The sequence below is a fragment of the Mustelus asterias genome, chromosome 3, assembly GCF_964213995.1.
Source record: "Mustelus asterias chromosome 3, sMusAst1.hap1.1, whole genome shotgun sequence".
In the NCBI taxonomy this organism is placed as follows: Eukaryota; Metazoa; Chordata; class Chondrichthyes; order Carcharhiniformes; family Triakidae; genus Mustelus; species Mustelus asterias.
In genome coordinates this window covers 147,958,910-147,976,738 of record NC_135803.1, presented here as the reverse complement: position 1 = coordinate 147,976,738, position 17,829 = coordinate 147,958,910, and the positions used below count along the sequence as shown (strand labels likewise).

The window sequence follows — 17,829 nt, the reverse complement described above, 5'->3', positions numbered from 1 at the left end:
TTCTGCACTCTCCTGCTTCCTTCTCTATGTACAGTATGCTTTGTCTGTATAGCACGCAGGAAACAATGCTTTTCACTGTATACTAATACATGGTGGTGGAGGCAAACTCGATAGGGTCTTTTAAGAGACTTCTGGATGAGTACATGAGACTTAATAGGATTGAGGGTTATAGGTAAGCCTATATATAAGCCTAGGTAGGTAGGGACATGACCGGCGCAACTTGTGGGCCAAAGGGCCTGTTTGTGCTGTATTTTTTCTATGTTCTATGTGACAATAATAAATCAAATCAAGTCCTCCTAATGGACCGCAATAGGAATCAGAGTTGCCAGTTGAGCATGGCATGATCCCGGTCTAACTGCTAGGGACATGCTGCTCAGCATTCTTTGCCAAAGCAGTGGTTAGCACTGCTGCCCTCACAGAGCCAGGGACCCGGGTTCAATTCTGGCTTCGGTGACTGACTGTGTGAAGTTTGCACATTCTCCCCGCGTCTGCATGGGTTTCCTCCCGTTTCCTCCCACAGTCCGAAAAATGTGCCGGATGGTGGATCGGCCATTATAAATTGCCCCATAGTGTCAGGGGGTTAGCCGGGTAAATACGTGGGCATAGGGCCTGGGTGGAATTGTTATTGGTGCAGACTTGATTGGCCAAATGGCCTCCTTCTGCACTTTTCGGGTACACTGAGGGAGAATTTAGCATGGCCAATGCACCTAACCAGCATGCCTTTCGGACTGTGGAAGGAAACTGGAGCACCCGGGGGAAACCCACGCAGACACGGGAAGAATGTGCAGACTCTACACAGACAGTGACCCAAGCCGGGAATTGAACCGGGGTCCTTAGCGCTGTGAGGCAGTAGTGCTAACCACTGTGTCACCGTGCCGCACATGTCTGTGTGGACATGTTCCCTCCGTGTCTGTGTGGGTTTCCTCGGGTGCTCTGGTTTCCTCCTACAGTCTGAAAGACGTGTTGGTTAGGTGTATTGGCCATGCTAAATTCTCCTCAGTGTACCCGAACAGGCGCCAGAGTGTGGCAACTCGGGGATTTTCACAGTAACTTCATGTAAGCCTACTTTTGACAGTAATAAATAAACTTTAAAAACTTTAAAATTTTATAACGATGATAACTCCTTCAAGGAGCTGGTACAGGCATGATAGACCGAAGAACCTTCTGTGCGATTCGATTTTTGCGCTCCATGACTGGATAAAATGCGGGGGCCACAAACTAGCAGTCAACGATGAAGCCTGTTTTCCAAGCCTCTCACTCACAATATCACATATCTTCCACGTAAAAGTTTAGACTGTGCACACCGCAGTTCCTAATGTTTTACAAAAACAACCAGCTGTCTGTAAATCTTTCCCTGCCAGGAAATTTTGCCAAAATTAATTCTTATTTGTAGAGGGGAGGATTTGAAGTCATCAAGATAAGTGCTGGAGGAATCAGAACTTCTTGGCATGGATCGCTTGGTATCAGGGTCAGTCAGTTCAGGCCAGCGTGGGCTAACTGCAGAGCACGCGTCTCCTCATGACGGTTCTGTAAACTCAGACTCAGGAAAGCGACCTTGCTGTGACAGCACGATACATCCATCACCCTGCCATGGGCGGCACAGTGGTTAGCACTGCTGCCTCACAGCGCCAGGGACCCGGGTTCGATTCCCAGGCTTGGATCGCTGTCTGTGTGGAGTTTGCACGTTCTCCCTGTGTCTGCGTGGGTTTCCTCCAGGTGCTCCGGTTTCCACCCACACTCCAAAGACGTGCAGGTTCGATGCATTGGCCATGCTAAATTCTCCCTCAGTGTACCCGAACAGTTGCTGGAGTGTGGCGACTAGGGAATTCTTACAGTAATTTCATTGCAGTGTTAATGTAAGCCTACATGTGACACTAATAAATAACTTGTTTCTTGATGAGAAAAATTGTTTCGTTATTGCCAGATTGTGTTGAATTATGAGCTGATTTGTGCAGTTTACTTCAAACCCAATAAAGTCTTGATTGAAACTTCCCTAGTTGGTAAGTATTTTTAAAAATTCATTCGTGGGACATGGGCGTCACTGGCTGGCCAGCATTTATTGCCCATCCCTAGTTGCCTTTGAGAAGGTGGTGGTGAGCCGCCATTTTGAATCTCTGCAGTCCATGTTCTGTGGGTTGACCCACAATGCCGTTAGGGAGGGAATTTGAGGATTTTGACCCAGCGACTGCAAAGGAGCGGCGATATATTTCCAAGTCAGGATGGTGAGTGGCTTGGAGGGGAACTTGCAGGTGGTGGTGTTCCCATGTATCTGCTGTCCTTGTCCTTCTAGAAGGAAGTGGACGTGGGTTTGGAAGGTGCTGTCTAAGGATCTTTGGTGAATTGCTGCAGTGCATCTTGTAGACAGTACACACTGCTGCTACTGAGCGTCGGTGGCGGAGGGATTGGATATACCATGTGGTATTATGGAAGTGGTATTCACGGAGTGGAAGTAAGTGGTGGTGGGCTTTGGGGGGGTGGGGGAGGTCCATGTTGCTTCCAGTTTAAACCCTGAGCTATACTGAGTTGAACCATCTCTGTTCCTCACGCAATCGGGTTATTATAAGTGACACCAATGGACCTATTCAACATTCCAGCTTGGACTAGTAAGTGGCAGCTAACAGTCATGTCACAATGACTATATGCAACAAGACAGAATCTAACCATACCCGCTTGATATGCAACAACATTGCTATCGGTAAAACCCCTGCCATCAACACCTTTGGGCTTACCATTGACCTCAAATTTAACCAACTGTATTCAATACTGTGGCTGCAGCAGAGTGGGTGAATTTGGGAATCCTGCGGTGAGTAATTCACCAACTGACTCCCCAAAGCCTGTCCACCATCTACAAGGCACAAGTCAGGATGTGATGGGCGGCACGGTGGCACAGTGGTTAGCACTGCTGTCTCACAGCACCAGTGACCCGGGTTCGATTCCCCGCTTGGGTCACTGTGTGGAGTTCGCTCTTTCTCCCTGTGTCTGCATGGGTTTCCTCTGGTGCTCCAGTTTCCTCCCACAGTCCAAAGATGGGTGGGTTAGGTGGATTGGTCATCCTAAATTGTCCCTTAGTATCAGGTGACTAGCTAGGGTAAATACATGAGGTTTTGGGGATAGGACCTGGTTGGGATTGTGGTCGGTGCAGAGCCGGTGGGCTGAATGGTCTCCTTCTGCACTGTAGGATTCTACTCTCCACTTGTCTGGACGAGTGCAACTTCAACTGCACTCAAGAAGCTTGACACCATCCAGGAATCCCTTCCCCAACAGCACTGTGGGTGTACCTGCACTATATGGACTTCAGTGGGCTGAGAAGGGGGCTCACCACCACCTTCTCAAGGGCCATAGGGATGAATAATAAACATCGGCTTTTCCAGCGATGCTCATTCAGTGAATGAATGAAGAGAGAACACTGGGCTTCCATTCCTGATTGTTGGCCAATACCCCATGTGTTGGAAGAAAGGTATGTTGGCGATGGTGCCACCCATGGTGAAATAACTTTGACACTGAGACACATAAAGAAAGGGTCACTTGGGTGAGGTGGCCTATAGGTATCTACACCCGGAACCAAATTCCCAGCAAATTTCATCACCTTCCAAGACTCCGAAGACCTGAACAAATGGAAACACAGCAACAAACAAAACACGGTGGTACAGTGGTTAGCACTGCTGCCTCACAGCGCCAGGGACCCGGGTTCAATTCCAGCCTCGGGTCACTGTGCGGAGTTCATACATCCTCCCTGTGTCTGCGTGGGTTTCCTCCGGGTGCTCCAGTTTCCTCCCACAGTCCAAAGATGTGTGGGTTAGGTTGATTGGCCGTGCTAAAATTGACTTTAGTTTAGGGGGAATTAGCAGGGTAAATGCATGGGGTTCTGGGAATAGAGCCTGGGTGGGATTGTGGTCGGTGCAGACTCGATGGGCCGAATGGCTCCTTTCTGCACTGTAGGGATTCTATGATTCTAACAATGGCTGGAAGGTGAGCAGGGTCACATCACCTCAAACCTTAAAAGCCCTTAGGGAAAGGAAATTTCAACCCATGAGTCTTGCTTGCCTTCAAACCAGGTCCCAAAGGAAAGAGAACAATGCAGCAATCCAGAAACCATTCTATTCCTCATGGGACTGATGGATCAGGACATTGGCTGATACTTCAGAAGAGACTCTTGTCCCGTGTTTCTACCTCATGCCCGTCCTTTAGCACTCAGTGCGGCGTGGATGGGACGCAGATGGAAAGTACGACGAGGTCAAAGGTCACCCCTCTGTGATCTCAGCCAGGTGGTGAAGATGACTATCTGAGGTAACAAAGGGCCAACGTGGGGCAAGTGGAAACTTCAGCACAAAGAAAAATCACATCACTGCGGTTTTTAAAAGAACCTACAGTATGATGAATAGTGCTGCAGTACTCATTACCTTTCAGTAACCCCTATCCTCCACAGTGGGGAAAAAAAGACAGTCTGTTATCCGTCTTAAAAGAAATATTGTTCAGTCTGTGACAAGGCTCCGTATGAAAATCTCTTCCTATTAAACCTCTCTGCCAGAGTAATTACTCTTGTTCAGTCCCAGTGTTGAAAAGCTGATTTATTCCAATGCCCCAGACAGCCTCCATTGCCCGCCCAACCCCCCCCACCCCACCCCCGTACCTGGTCCGGTGGGAAGTTGTGCAGGAGTTGCCTGATGTGGTTGCTGTATCGTGTCTGCCAATGTCTTCTGGCCCAGGCTACGCAGTCGGCCCAGGACTCGGGCTTATCGATATCCAGGCTCCTGTAAACGCCTTCCAGGATTTCCAAAGCCTGACCTTCCTGCAGTGCCATTGTATGATCAATAAAAGAAGGGTCCCTGTTTGATGTAAAAAGAGGAGTCAGTTATTGCTGGAGTTCAGGCCCCAGTTAAGAAACAAGTGGTATTACAACTCTCACCCGCAATGTCAAGTGGAGGACAAACAGTTGGATGCGAAGGGAAGCAGTAACAATTTATTTTAAGCAACAAAAAAAAAGTACCCTTTTGCTCAACTTTGCATTCTACAGCGAAATGCTCCAAATAATCCCAGATTATGGGTGGCACGGTGGCACAGTGGTTAGCACTGCTGCTTCACAGCGTCAGGGACCCCGGGTTCGATACCAGCCACGGATCACTGTCTGTGTGGAGTTTGCACGTTCTCCCAATGACCGTGTGGGTTTCCTCTGGTTTCCCCCCCACGATGTGTGGCTTAGGTGGATTGGCCAGGCTAAATTTTACTGGCACCTCCACTCGAGGTTCGTACGATGCCACATGAGGCCAATGGAGAATGCCGTTCTCCGAGCCGCGCCCACCACCGGAATCGGGGCGAGCGTGCCGGTAAGATTCCGGCCAATGACTGTAATTTGGAAGTGTAAGTAACTTGTTAATTGAGTCCAAGCCGGCTGGTGGAGTCAAAACCAAGACACAGCTTTTCTTTACTGAGAGAGTTTATAGACTTGTTCAGTCTCATAGCTGCCTCCCCAGTGTCCCAGCTGTCCCCATATTTATACATGTTCAAAGTACTTATGAGGCAGCACGGTGGCAGAGTTGGTAGCACTGCTGCCTCACAGCGCCAGGGACCCGAGTTCAATTCCGGCCTCGGGTGACTGCCTGTCTGGAGTTTGCCCTGTCTGTGCCCCTCATAATTTTGTAGACCTCTATCAGGTCGCCCCCTCAGCCTCCGTCTTTCCAGTGACAACAATCCAAGTTTATCCAACCTCTTCCCATACCTGAAACCCTCCAGAGCCAGGCAACAAATGTCTCTGCACAAGTCATCAAGAATTGAATGAAAATGCATGTTTTGGCTCCTCACGATGATGGTAAAGAACGACAACATTAAATGAAAATATTCCAATCAGAACGGAATAGCAAAACAAAAAGATTCATAGAATCCCTACAGTGCAGAAGGAGACCATTCAACCCATCGAGTCTGCACCGACCACAATCCCACCCAGCCCTATCTCTACCTATTGACCCTGCTAGTCCCCCTGACACTAAGGGGTAATTTAGCATGGCCAATCAACCTAACCCACACATCTTTGGACTGTGGGAGGAAACCGGAGCACCCAGAGGAAACCCATGCAGACATGGGGAGAACGTGCAAACTCCACAAAGACAGCGACCCAAGCCGAGAATCGAACCCGAGTCCCTGGCGCTGTGAGGCAGCAATGCTAACCCACTGTGTCACCGTGCTCCCCTGGAGTTGGATAAAAATCTTTGCAGCTTGCAATTTTTACATGCTATTTTCGTCTTCAAATGTGGGTGATGGCTGGAAAGCAAGTAGAAGAGAGATAGAAAAAGAGAACATCAAAAAACTACAGATCAAATCATTCCCTGGGATGTTTAGGTGCATTGAAAATGGGCTTTTTGGCCTTTAAGAGGAGGTGGCTGAGAAATTCACCATCATCGGTTGTCCCTTGATTTGGGGATGACGTCTACTCAGGGTCATGAGGTTCTTGACTGAATAGGCCGATTCTCGATCCACAGGTCTTTGGGCACACAAGACTCACGAGGTGGTGAGATCTGGAATGCAGGATTTGCTTCCATTTCTTTCCTTTGTACCGTCACTCTCCCTCATCACAAAGATATTTCGACTCAAAGTGTGATGCAACTTGACGGACAAGTTGGTGCTATTGTGCTGGTGGCAAGCTCCCCCCAGTCATCAATGTCAATGCTGCCACTCTTCACAGAGTCTTTGCAATGCTTTCTTTTTCCTCTCCAGGAACTTTCGCCATTTAAGAGTTGAGGAAGCAGGATTTTGTGGGAAAGGTGGTTTTTCAGTTATTCTGGACTCAGTGTTCAGTCATCTATGTTGATTTTGCAGGGGTTTTTGCAGAAATACTTATGGAGCGGACTTTAAGGGCACCAGTGTTTGTCATTGAATCCGGAGGTTGCGGCAGTGGCAATGCTGATGGAATTTCTCTTATGTGTTGCTGATACACAATCTATGGACGGGATTTTACAGCCTTGCTCGGGCGAGACTGGAAATTCCCGCCTGAGGTCAACGGAGATTTCCGTTGTTGGACCCTCACTCGCGCCAGTTCCGTGGGCGGGACGAGGTGGTGGAGTTCTCGCCCTTGTCCCACTGCATTACCGGGGCGCGCTAACTACAAATGCTGTGTGTGCCCGGCCTTGCCATAACTCATGGAAGTCCTTTGTTGTCGAGCACTCACTGTCGGTGTTTGTACAAGTTTCGAGTTGGTGCTATTGTTCCGATGTTGGGTCTCTTTGTCAATGGGGGCCTTTGGGGAGAGGTGGTTGCCATGGTATGGGAAGTGTGCAACATTTTGCAGAATCTGTCCAACATATATGGAGGTGGAACATTTCTCTGACCAAGTGAGACCATCTTCAGAGGTAATCTTATAAAGATGTAAAGGATCAATAAAGGAATAGAAATATCGACCCAACACATTGCACCAGACTGATTTTATTCTCCTGATGCCATACAGAGGCTTTTTTCAAATTCAATGGGGCGGCACGGTAGCACAGTGTTCAGCACTGCTGCCTCACAGCACCAGGGACCCGGGTTCAATTCCAGCCTCGGGTGACTGTCTGTGTGGAGTCCGCACGTTCTCCATGTGTCTGCATGGATTTCTTCCGGGTGCTCCGGTGTCCTCCCACAGTCCAAAGATGTGCTGGTTAGGCGGATTGACCACGCTAAATTGACCCTTAGTGCCAGGCGGACTAGCTAGCGTAAAATGTGCAGGGTTACAGGGATAAGGCCTGAACCCACGCAGACATGGGGAGAACGTGCAAACTCCAGACAGACAGTGACCCAAGCCGGGAATCAAACCCAGGTCCTTGGTGCTGAGAGGCAGCAGTGCTAACCACTGTACCACCTTTTCACTGTATACTAATACACGTGACAACAATAAATCAAATCAAAATCAAATGGGTAATAAAGGCTGACCTTTTCCAATGACGCGCATGTGATTTGAATGAATTTTTAAAAACGCCCCAATGGAATTCAGTCAATGAAGGGTTAATCCTGACTGCTGCAGTGCTGTAGCTTGCAGCAATCGACCTCTTACCACTTTACAGAACCTAATTCCAGTCCTTAAATACATGGTCCTGATCTGAGTATTGCCTTGTTCTTTGATCATCTCTCCGGATGCCCAGAATTATAGGAATGCTCTCTGAGTAAAGCCGGAGTGTTCTGCCCTGATTAGAAACACCGCTTCCTAAACTCCCATCATCACAGTGTCCAACCCGTGGGCCCGAGCCCACAGGAGCATGATTTGGCAGGCCGGACTGCATGAACTCATCTCACAACTTTGCAGAACAAAAGCACATTTAAGAAGCTGTCTCTCTCTCTCTCTCTCTATCTGGCTGTGGAGAGCAGCAGTGAAAGAACACTCAGAATGAGTTCCAGATGTGCGGCTCACACAAGATTGGAGAGTGGAGCCAGGTAATGGGTCAGCAGCGGCTGTCCATCTCCAAACCAACCGTCTGGCTTCCTGTCACTCCGATCGATACCCAGCAACACCTCCATGGCAAGAAGGCAGCACGGTGGCACTGCTGCCTCAGTGCGCCAGGGACCCGGGTTCAATTCCGGCCTCAGGTCACTGTCTGTGTGGAGTTTGCACGTTCTCCTGTGTGGGTTTCCTCCGGGTGCTCCGGTTTCCTCCCACTGTCCAAAGATGTGCAGGTTTGGGGGGGGATCAGCCATGCTAAATTGCCCCTTAGTGTCCCAAGATGCGTAGGTTAGGGAGATTAGCGGGGTAAATGCATGGGGTTACGGGGATAGGGCCTGGGTAAGATGCTCTGTTGGAGAGTTGGTGCAGAATCGATGGGCTGAACTCTTTCTGTACTGGAGGGATTCTATGATGAGTGGAAATCTGAGTGAATTTGGCCAAAACCAATCGAGCAGATCGATTGTTCATCTTTCAATTTCTAAAATCAATTCTCTCATGATTCTACCCCTTGCAAGATGCTCCTTGCTGCCCGTTCCCAGCCAGGCTGGATGACGCTTTGAAACAAAGGGGCCACTTGTATGCAGATAGATTGCAGGTTGGCTATTAGGAATGCCGTAACCCAGTGCCTGCCTGCTGTGTCATAAAATCATACACCGCAGAAGAGACCCTTAGGCCCATCGAGTCCACACCAGCACATTAGAAACACCTGAACTCCCAACTAATCCCATTTGCCAGCACCTGGCCCATAGCCCTGAATGTTATGACGTGCCAAGTGCTCATCCAGGTACTTTTTAAAGGATGTGAGGCAACCGCTCTCTACCACCCTCCCAGGCAGCGCATTCCAGACCGTCACCACCCTCGGGGTAAAAAAGCTTTTCCTCACATCCCCCCTAAACCTGCTGCCCCTTACCTTGAACTTATGTCCCCTCGTGACTGACCCTTCAACGAAGGGGAACAGCTGCTCCTTATCCGCTCTGTCCATGTCCCTCGTAATCTTAAATATCTCAATCAGGTTATCCCTCAGTCTTATTTGCTCCAATGAAAACAACACAAGCCTATCCAACCTCTCTTCATAATTTAAATGCTCCATCCCACGCAGCATCCCGGTGAATCTCCTCTGCATCCCCTCCAGGGCAATCACATCCTTCCGATAACGTAGCAACCAGAACTGCACACAGTACTCTAGCCGTGGCCTCACCAAAGTTCTATACAACTCCAACTTGACTTCCCTGCCTTTGCAATCTATGCCTCGATTGATAAAGGCAATGATCCCATTTGCCTTTTTCACTACCCTACTAACATGCCCTTCTGCCTTCAGAGGTCTCTGGACAAACACACCAAGGTCCTCTTGTTCCACTGAACTTCCTCGTGTCCTACCATTCATTGAGTACTTCCTTGCCAAATTACTCCTTCCAAAGTGTATCGCCTCACATTTTTCAGGGTTAAATTCCATCTGCCACTTATTTGCCCATTTGACCATTCTGTCCATATCTTCCTGTAACCCAAGACACTTCGCCTCACTGTTAACCACCTGTCCAATCTTTGTGTCATCTGCAAACTTACTAATCCTACCCCCCACATAGTCATCAATGTCATTTATATAAATGATGAATAATAGGAGGTCCAAAACAGATCCCTGTGGTACATCACTGGTTTCCAATCACTAAAGCAGCCTTCTGTCATCACCTTCTGCCTCCTACAACTGAGCCACTTCTGAATCCACTTTATCAAATTACCCTGTATCCCATATGTATTTACCTTCTTTACAAGTCTCCCATGTGGGACCTTGTCAAAGGCTTTGCTGAAATCCATATAAACTACATCGACTGCACTACCCTCTTCTACGCACCTGGTCACCTCCTCAAAAAATTCACTCAAATTTGTTAGGCATCACCTCCCTCTGACGAAGCCATGCTGACTATCCCTGATCAAGCGTTGCCTCTCCAAGTGGAGATAGATGCTCTTCTTCAGAAGTTTCTCCAATAGTTTCCCAACCACTGATGTGAGGCTCACTGGTCTGTAGTTCCCTGATTTATCTCTACAAACCTTCTTAAGTAGCGGTTTTGTCCATTCGTGCGGCTTTACAAATGGTTTAAAGTGTCGAAGGATTTAAGGTGTTATTTTGTGACGTTTCCATTTATTCAGCCAGAATCGGCTTCATTTGAGTTTCTCATTTCACCAGAAAGTCGATCTCTGGTGGTCTTTGTGCCAGTTAGTGAGGGGATAGGATGGTCATCACCGAATCATAGAATTATCTGCGGGCAATGACCGATTCCTGGGTGTAAGATGCTCGAGTTGGCCAGTTTAAAGTGACCCTTTCGCTGGAACTTTCATCTTAAAGGGAGCCAGCACTGACCTTACAGCCAAGGCCTGAATCCCAGCACACAAAATGGATAAGCAAGGGTGAGACATTTCAAACATTAGCCAGAGTAGAGAGTCTCCAGGTACATGGGTGGCACAGTGGTTAACACTGCTGCCTCACAACACTAGGGACCGGGTTCGATTCCCGGCTCGGGTCACTGTCTGTGTGGAGTCTGTACATTCTCCCCGTGTCTACGTGGGTTTCCTCCTGGTGCTCCGGTTTCTTCCCACAGTCCAAACATGTCCAGGTTAGGTGGATTGACCATGCTAAATTGTCCCTTAGTGTCTCAAGATGTATGGGTTAGATGGATTAGCCATGGGAAATGCATGGGGTTATAGGGATGGGGCCTGGGTAAGATGCTCTGTCAGAGAGTCAGTGCAGACCTGATGGGCCGAATGGCCTCTTCTGCACTGTAGAGATTCTATGAATCTATGATGAACATCGGAAAATGAATGGGACGCAGACAGCGTAATCCAGCACTGAACAATCTGCATCTTGAGAATTCCTGATGGTTTTTCTCCTAGGATTGATTGCAGAAAGGATTGGTATTTAACTTCTGGAGATGCCGGGACAATCTTAGGAGCAGGGATAGCTTCCCGATCCAGTACAAGAGCAAAGATCTCCAGTCTGGGTCCTGATGCACAGGATTGTGTCGGGGAGTGGCTGTGCCTTCCTCCACTGGTACCTATCCATGTACCCCACCCCCACACTCCAACAACCCCCCCACCGATCCCATGCAGGACCAACCTGTGCGTAAATTGGTTCCCTCCGTTACAAGTGACCACACTTTCAAAAGTATTTCATTGGCTGAAAAGCCTTGAGCTTTGTGAAGGACACTAACTCAATTCCTTCTTTTCTTCCTGATGTTGGTTTGTGGGCTGCATTCAGGACTTGGGCGTGCATTCTATTAGCGGATGGTTGCAGGAGGAGTCCGACTCAGTGGCATAGGTGGGCGAGATTGCAGGATTTATTTTTTAAGAAGTCTGAATCCAACTGGGTGCCTCAGTTGTGGAAAGGTTACATCAACAAGATCAGATAACCGAGGCAAAAACATAAGCAAAGGAGCTGAGATGGGGAGAAGGAAAATGCCCTTAAATCAAAAGTACAGAATTAACGGCTGTTTGACAGTTACAGTGTTTATTGAAGTTCCGCCTACTTAACTTACTGTCACGAGACGAGATAAACAATCCCTTCAGTAAACTGTTCGGCTGAAACTATTACCTTTTTAAGACAATTTTTTCGTTTAAATTCGTAGGGAAAATAAACTGCAGGCCGGGTTCTGGGTAGACTCAAGGATATGCCATAAATGGGCACCAATCCCAGTGAGGAGAACTTTATTACAGCAGAGGAAAGCCAAACAATTCTGACTTGCATTTACTTCAGCCGCTTCCTGCCTGGAGACCCAGATGGTTCCAGATGGGGAGGCTACCTCTTTGGCCCACTCCTCCTTTCCCTCCTCCATCTGCCCACATTCAACTCAGCTCCTCATCCTCCCTCCCCAACTACCCCTCTTCCCAATTTCCTGTCAGTTCCTTAAGTTTTACTTATAAGTGTCACAAGCCTAAACATTGAATGTATTCAGGAGGCAGCTGGATATAGCACTTGGGGCGAATGGGGTCAAAGGTTATGGGAAAGAAGCAGGATTAGGCTACTGAGTTGGACGATCAGCCATGATCGTAATGAATGGCGGAGCAGGCTCGAAGGGCCGAATGGCCTCCTCCTATGTCTCTACAGTAAGTAGTCTCACAACACCAGGTTAAAGTCCAACAGGTTTAGTGCTACCAAATAAACCTGTTGGGACTTTAACCTGATGCTGTGAGACTACTTACTGTGCCTACCCCAGTCCAACGCCAGCAACTCCACATCTATGTTTCGAAGTAAGTAGGCTTACATTAACACTGCAACGAAGTTAACTGTGAAAATCCCCTAGTCGCCACACTTCGGCACCTGTTCAGGTACAGAAAACATCCTTTCCGATGGTATCACAGCTTGGTATGACTCCTGCTCTGCCCAAGACCGCAAGAAACTACAAAAGGGTAGTGAATGAAGTCCAGTCTATCTCGCAAATCAGCCTCCCATCCATTGACTCTGTCTACACTTCCCGCTGCCTCGGAAAAGCAGCCGACATAATTAAGGACCCCATGCACCCTGAACTTATTCTCTTCCACCTTCTTCCATCGGGGAAAAGAGTCAAAAGTCAGAGGTCACGTGCCAACCGACTCAAGAACAGCTTCTTCCCTGCTGCCGTCAGACTTTTGAATAGACCTACTTTGCAAGAAGTTGATCTTTCTCTACACCCTTTTTTGATTTTGATTTGATTTATTATTGTCACGTGTTTTAACATACAGTGAAAAATATTGTTTCTTGCGCGCTATACAGACAAAACATACCACTCATAGAGAAGGAAACAAGAGAGTGCAGAATGTAATGTTACAGTCATAGCTAGGGTGTAGATCAACTTCATGCAGGGTAGGTCCATTCAAAAGTCTGACAGCAGCAGGGAAAAAGCTGTTCTTGAGTCGTTTGGTACGTGACCTCAGACTTTTGTAACTTTTTCCCGACGGGAGAAGGTGGAAGAGAGAATGTCCGGGGTGCGTGGGGTCCTTAATTATGCTTGCTGCTTTGCCGAGGCAGCGGGAAGTGTAGACAGAGTCAGTGGATGGGAGGCTGGTTTGCGTGATGGATTGGGCTACATTCACGACCTTTTGTAGTTCTTTGTGGTCTTGGGCAGAGCAGGAGCCATACCGAGCTGTGATACAACCAGAAAGAATGCTTTCTGCTATGACTGCAACACTACATTCTGCACTCTCTCCTTTCCTTCTCTATGAACGGTATGCTTTGTCTGTACAGCGCGCAAGAAACAATACTTTTCACTGTATACTAATACGTGTGACAATAATAAATCAAATCAAAAACTGAAGAAGAATTTAGCATGGTCAATGCACCTAACCTGCACGTCTTTCGGACTGTGTGAGGAAACCGGAGCACCCGGAGGAAACCCACACAGACACGGGGAGAACATGCAAACTCCACACAGACGGTGACCCAGGCCGGGAATTGAACCTGGGTCCCTGGCGCTGTGAGGCAGCAGTGCTAACCACCGTATCACCCTCTTTTCTCCTGCTCCACCTCCAGCTGCTGACCTCCAGGAATCAGGTCTGCCAAGTTAAAAAGCTTCAGCTTTGTGTTTTAGCTCAGCCACTGCGGAAGGACGGAAAAGCTCCACGTGGAACAATAATGTTTTACAACACGCACTGAAAACACTTTTTATTCCCTGGATTCTGATTCACTGCGGAAGCACGAAGCACACTGAGTTTAATCCTGCGAGCGTTTACATGAGCTGTTATCCCTTCAGTTTACGCCAACTCCTCTCACAGAAACAGACCCAGATCAACTTGGGAACAAATTAGTGAAAAATCAAATACTCACTCGAAATACTTGTTGACGTTTTCTGCCGGCTGTTTGAACAGTCCCACAAATTCATCCCGGGCCCACTGCAAACAAACACATTCAATATCTCAGTGCCCGATCACAGCTAAAAATACAGCTGCCCCCAGCCTGTGAGCCCAAAAACCTTTCCCTTCAATCTATTTGAAGATCTCATAATCAGACATACAGACATATAGACATATAGAGAGAGGACAAGACAGAGAGAGAGAGAGCGCCAGAGAGACAGCGCGTGCCAGAGAGAGACCGCGTGCCAGAGAGAGTGCGTGCGCCAGAGAGAGTGTGCGTACCAGAGAGTGTGAGAGCGCGCGCCAGAGAGAGGGGGCACACATCAGAGAGGGGGCACACATCAGAGAGGGGGCACACATCAGAGAGGGGGCACACATCAGAGAGGGGGCACACATCAGAGAGGGGGCGCGCGGCAGAGAGGGGGCGCGCGGCAGAGAGGGGGCGCGCGGCAGAGAGGGGGCACGCGGCAGAGAGGGGGCGCGCGGCAGAGAGGGGGCGCGCGGCAGAGAGGGGGCGCGCGGCAGAGGGAGGGGGCGCGGCAGAGAGGGGGTGCGCGGCAGAGAGGGGGTACGCGGCAGAGAGGGGGTGCGCGGCAGAGAGGGGGTACGTGGCAGAGAGGGGGTGCGCGGCAGAGAGGGGGTGCGCGGCAGAGAGGGGGTGCGCGGCAGAGAGGGGGTGCGCGGCAGAGAGGGGGTGCGTGGCAGAGAGGGGGTGCGCGGCAGAGGAAGGGCGCGCGGCAGAGAGGGGGCGCGCGGCAGAGAGGGGGCGCGCGGCAGAGAGGGGGCGCGCGGCAGAGAGGGGGCGCGCGGCAGAGAGGGGGCGCGCGGCAGAGAGGGGGCGCGCGGCAGAGAGGGGGCGCGGCAGAGAGGGGGCGCGGCAGAGAGGGGGCGTGGCAGAGAGGGGGCGCGCGGCAGAGAGGGGGCGCGCGGCAGAGAGGGGGCGCGGCAGAGAGGGGGCGCGCGGCAGAGAGGGGGCGCGCGGCAGAGAGGGGGCGCGCGGCAGAGAGGGGGCGCGCGGCAGAGAGGGGGCGCGCGGCAGAGAGGGGGCGCGCGGCAGAGAGGGGGCGCGCGGCAGAGAGGGGGCGCGCGGCAGAGAGGGGGCGCGCGGCAGAGAGGGGGCGCGCGGCAGAGAGGGGGCGCGCGGCAGAGAGGGGGCGCGGCAGAGAGGGGGCGCGCGGCAGAGAGGGGGCGCGCGGCAGAGAGGGGGCGCGCGGCAGAGAGGGGGCGCGCGGCAGAGAGGGGGCGCGTGGCAGAGGGAGGGTGCGCGGCAGAGAGGGGGTGCGCGGCAGAGAGGGGGCGCGCGGCAGAGAGGGGGCGCACGGCAGAGAGGGGGTGCGCGGCAGAGAGGGGGCGCGCGGCAGAGAGGGGGCGCGCGGCAGAGAGGGGGTGGGCGGCAGAGAGGGGGTACGCGGCAGAGAGGGGGTGCGCGGCAGGGAGGGGGTGCGTGGCAGAGAGGGGGTACGCGGCAGAGAGGGGGTGCGCGGCAGAGAGGGGGTGCGCGGCAGAGAGGGGGTACGCGGCAGAGAGGGGGTGCGCGGCAGAGAGGGGGTGCGCGGCAGAGAGGGGGTGCGCGGCAGAGAGGGGGTACGCGGCAGAGAGGGGGTGCGCGGCAGAGAGGGGGTGCGCGGCAGAGAGGGGGTGCGCGGCAGAGAGGGGGTGCGCGGCAGAGAGGGGGTGAGCGGCAGAGGAAGGGCGCGCGGCAGAGAGGGGGTGCGTGGCAGAGAGGGGGTACGCGGCAGAGAGGGGGCACGGCAGAGAGGGGGCACGGCAGAGAGGGGGCACGGCAGAGAGGGGAGCGCGGCAGAGAGGGGGCGCGCGGCAGAGAGGGGGTACGCGGCAGAGAGGGGGTGCGCGGCAGAGAGGGGGTGCGCGGCAGAGAGGGGGTACGCGGCAGAGAGGGGGTGCGCGGCAGAGAGGGGGTGCGCGGCAGAGAGGGGGTGCGCGGCAGAGAGGGGGTGCGTGGCAGAGAGGGGGTGCGCGGCAGAGGAAGGGCACGCGGCAGAGAGGGGGCGCGGCAGAGAGGGGGCGCGCGGCAGAGAGGGGGCGCGCGGCAGAGAGGGGGCACGGCAGAGAGGGGGAGCGCGGCAGAGAGGGGGCGCGCGGCAGAGAGGGGGCGCGCGGCAGAGAGGGGGCGCGCGGCAGAGAGGGGGCACGCGGCAGAGAGGGGGCGCGCGGCAGAGAAGGGGCGCGCGGCAGAGAGGGGGCGCGGCAGAGAGGGGGTGCGGCAGAGAGGGGGCGTGGCAGAGAGGGGGCGCGCGGCAGAGAGGGGGCGCGGCAGAGAGGGGGCGCGCGGCAGAGAGGGGGCGCGGCAGAGAGGGGGCGTGGCAGAGGGAGACTTGTATTTATATCGTGTCTTCTGCACTGTTTTCCCAAAGGACTTTACACCAGTAAAATACTTTTTGATGTGTATTAGTCACTGCTGCAATGTGGGAAACATGATAAGTCACGTTATGCACAGCAATGGAGGAAGTGACTGTCTGTTTTCTGGTTGGGAGAAATGTTACCAAGGATGCCAGGAGAATTCCATGACTCCCCTTTACATCCATTTGACAGGGCAGGCAGGGTCTAGACCGATGATCACATCCAAAAGATGCCACCACTGACAATGCAGCACTCCCTCAGTACGACACTGAAGTGAGTCAGTAACATAAAAACGAGGGAAGTATGCACATTCATTTGACCATTGATTACACACACAGGAAGAAACGCAATCGGACCCGGTTATAAATTCCATTCGAAAACCATCAAATATAGAGGATGTTAGTTCCCATTTGTTTAAATTAAGCTGATCTGGCTCTTGGACATTTGACACACACCAAGCTCTGCACATAAACACAGACGTCCCAGCAATAGCCAGCAGGCAATCTTGACAAGACCAGCATACATCAGGGAGTACTTTCAAATAATATACATTTCACATTCAACCTCATCCTGTGCTGTTCCCTTAATGTTTACAAGGCACAACAGCTTTAAGCACCGTATCCTCTGAGGTCCAATTAACCCCATAGATACCAGCTCTGAGGTTGAATATGTGGTCGCATGAGGGGAGTTTTCAAATAAAAGCAATGGATTAGGACATGGACAATTTACTTGGGAGCAAGATCTTCATCACATAATTGGGAAGGCGATGGCCTGGTGGTATTATCGTTAGACTATTAACTATTAGCTGAAATTCAGCTAATGTTCTGAGGACCTGGGTTCGAATCCCACCACGGCAGATGGTGGAATTTGAATACAATAAAAAATATCTGGAATTAGGAATCTACTGATGACCATTAAACCATTGTCGATTGTCGGAAAAACCCATCTGGTTCATTAATGCCCCTTTAGGGAAGGAAATCTGCCATCCTTACCTGGTCTGGCCTACATGTGACTCCAGAACTACAGCAATCTGGTTGACTCTCAAACTGCCCTCTGAACAAGGGCAACTAGGGATGGGCAATAAATGCTGGCCAGCCAGCGACACCCATGTCCCACGAATGAATAAAGAACATTAAAGAGCTTGCTTCTCCGCACTATTCGATGGATTTTTCTCCTCTTCTAACCTTGTTCATTTGCTCCTTGATTTTAGCTCTTGCTGTGGAATCTGCTTCCTGGGCTTCTGATCCTGT

The 17,829-nt window shown here is 51.3% G+C and overlaps 1 protein-coding gene across 2 annotated transcripts in view; it reads right to left on the bottom strand.

The window, feature by feature from the left end:
- The window catches only part of LOC144491702 (ubiquitin-like modifier-activating enzyme 1), a 288,773-nt gene that overhangs the window by 181,263 nt on the left and 89,681 nt on the right, over window positions 1-17,829 (bottom strand). For both annotated transcript variants that reach the window (XM_078209895.1, XM_078209896.1), the window contains exons 16-17: window positions 14,193-14,257; window positions 4,631-4,826 (exon numbers count right to left, since the gene is read on the bottom strand). In XM_078209895.1, the coding sequence (XP_078066021.1) occupies window positions 4,631-4,826; window positions 14,193-14,257 (261 nt within the window). The remainder of the gene's footprint in view (window positions 1-4,630; window positions 4,827-14,192; window positions 14,258-17,829) is intronic.